The 1467-nt window shown below is 26.8% G+C and overlaps 1 protein-coding gene across 1 annotated transcript; it reads right to left on the bottom strand.

Moving 5' to 3' along the window:
• Positions 1-387: 387 nt before the first annotated feature.
• LOC115242405 (antitrypsin-like) lies at positions 388-1456 on the bottom strand. Its single transcript, XM_029818669.1, has 4 exons — positions 1218-1456; positions 860-1063; positions 628-766; positions 388-557 (listed from the first exon to the last, which is right to left on the bottom strand). Exons 1-4 carry the CDS (start codon positions 1407-1409, stop codon positions 406-408), a joined length of 687 nt encoding a protein of 228 aa, XP_029674529.1. The 5' UTR covers positions 1410-1456; the 3' UTR covers positions 388-405.
• Positions 1457-1467: the final 11 nt, after the last annotated feature.

Below are 1467 nucleotides of genomic sequence, written 5' to 3' on the forward strand. Positions count from 1 at the left end.
TTACAAATTTCTAGATATATATAGCATTTAAATCTTGAGAAAGATATTTCATAATGTATTTATGTGAAAAGATCAATTAATATATAACGCATCAAATTTAGAAAGCGCGTATATATCGTTTCTCTCTTTTACATTATATAATTATAGGTACATAGTTGTTCGATTATATATGCATATATAGTTATTTTGTTGTATTTAACACACAAAAGTGCAAATTTATTTGGCTACTTTTAAGCAATAAGAAAATTGATCAAAAAATGACTAAAGCACATTTTCAAAATACAGATTATTTATTTATTAATGCTTGAATTTTATATACGTTAATATGATAAAATTAAAAAAAATTTAAGATATACATATATTGTGTGATATAAACTTTCAATAAATACAAGAATGTAATAGAATTTATAATTCATTTCTCAGAAATATAAATTCTGGTGCTCGCACGGTTCCAGCAAACATTATCTCTCCGTATACTTCGATATAGTAATGAAACGGACGATCTACGACCAACTCTTGCAGTGGATCTACCGGTTCTCTTATCTCGCTTTCGTCAACTGTAACCAAAAATTTTTTTATTGCGATGCTTATACACACAGTATTCGCCTAAAGTTTTCTATTACTCACAGATGTTATCATTTGGAGCTTCCGAACTTTCTCCGTTAATTTTTACGGAAACCGTTTGAACGATATTGTTCACTTTTAGAGGAATTTCTGAGAGACGTGTAAAATCCGCATTATTCTCGAACATCGTAGTAACGCCCATCTACAAGCAATTATCAGTTTTAATTTCTAGATTTTATCCAAAATCTCTTATATATCAGTTGTAAACAGATTTTGTTAATTACACAATACTTACCATACGAAAAAAATCTGTCATATTTTCATGATATGCAGTCATAAACTTAGGTAAATATAGATCCATATCTTGCTCAAATTTGTTTGTGTATGCAGTTCTAATTGATTCAAATTCGAAAAAGTTAAGCTTTTTTTCCAAGTACTCCAGATTCCCAGGTTCCATATTTTTATTTGGCAAAAATATAATCATTGTAACGTTGTTATCCTGTAAAATTATATTTTGATTCATAACCATTGTAACGTTGTTATCCTGTAAAATTATATTTTGATTCAATATTTAATTCTTGATGTTATATAAAATTATTTTTTGATTCATTATCTTATTTTCGAAAGTTATCTTATAAATAATAATTATTCACCAAAAATGGAATTTCTATAAACTTGGCATTCCAATGTGGTATTTCACCATGAATAAATGTCGATTTTTCAAATTTAATTGTTGGAACAAAATACATTTTTGATGGAGAAATATAAAATTTGCGTCTTTCTGTTTTTTTTGTATAAGTTGAGTTCAGCCATCTACTATTTAGGTAAACAATATTTACCAACATAACTTTTGTACCTTTGTCCACATTAACTATTCATATAAAGTATATTGTTGTTAACAAT

The sequence above is a fragment of the Formica exsecta genome, unplaced genomic scaffold (genome assembly GCF_003651465.1).
Source record: "Formica exsecta isolate Colony F162 unplaced genomic scaffold, ASM365146v1 scaffold5924, whole genome shotgun sequence".
NCBI lineage: Eukaryota > Metazoa > Arthropoda > Insecta > Hymenoptera > Formicidae > Formica > Formica exsecta.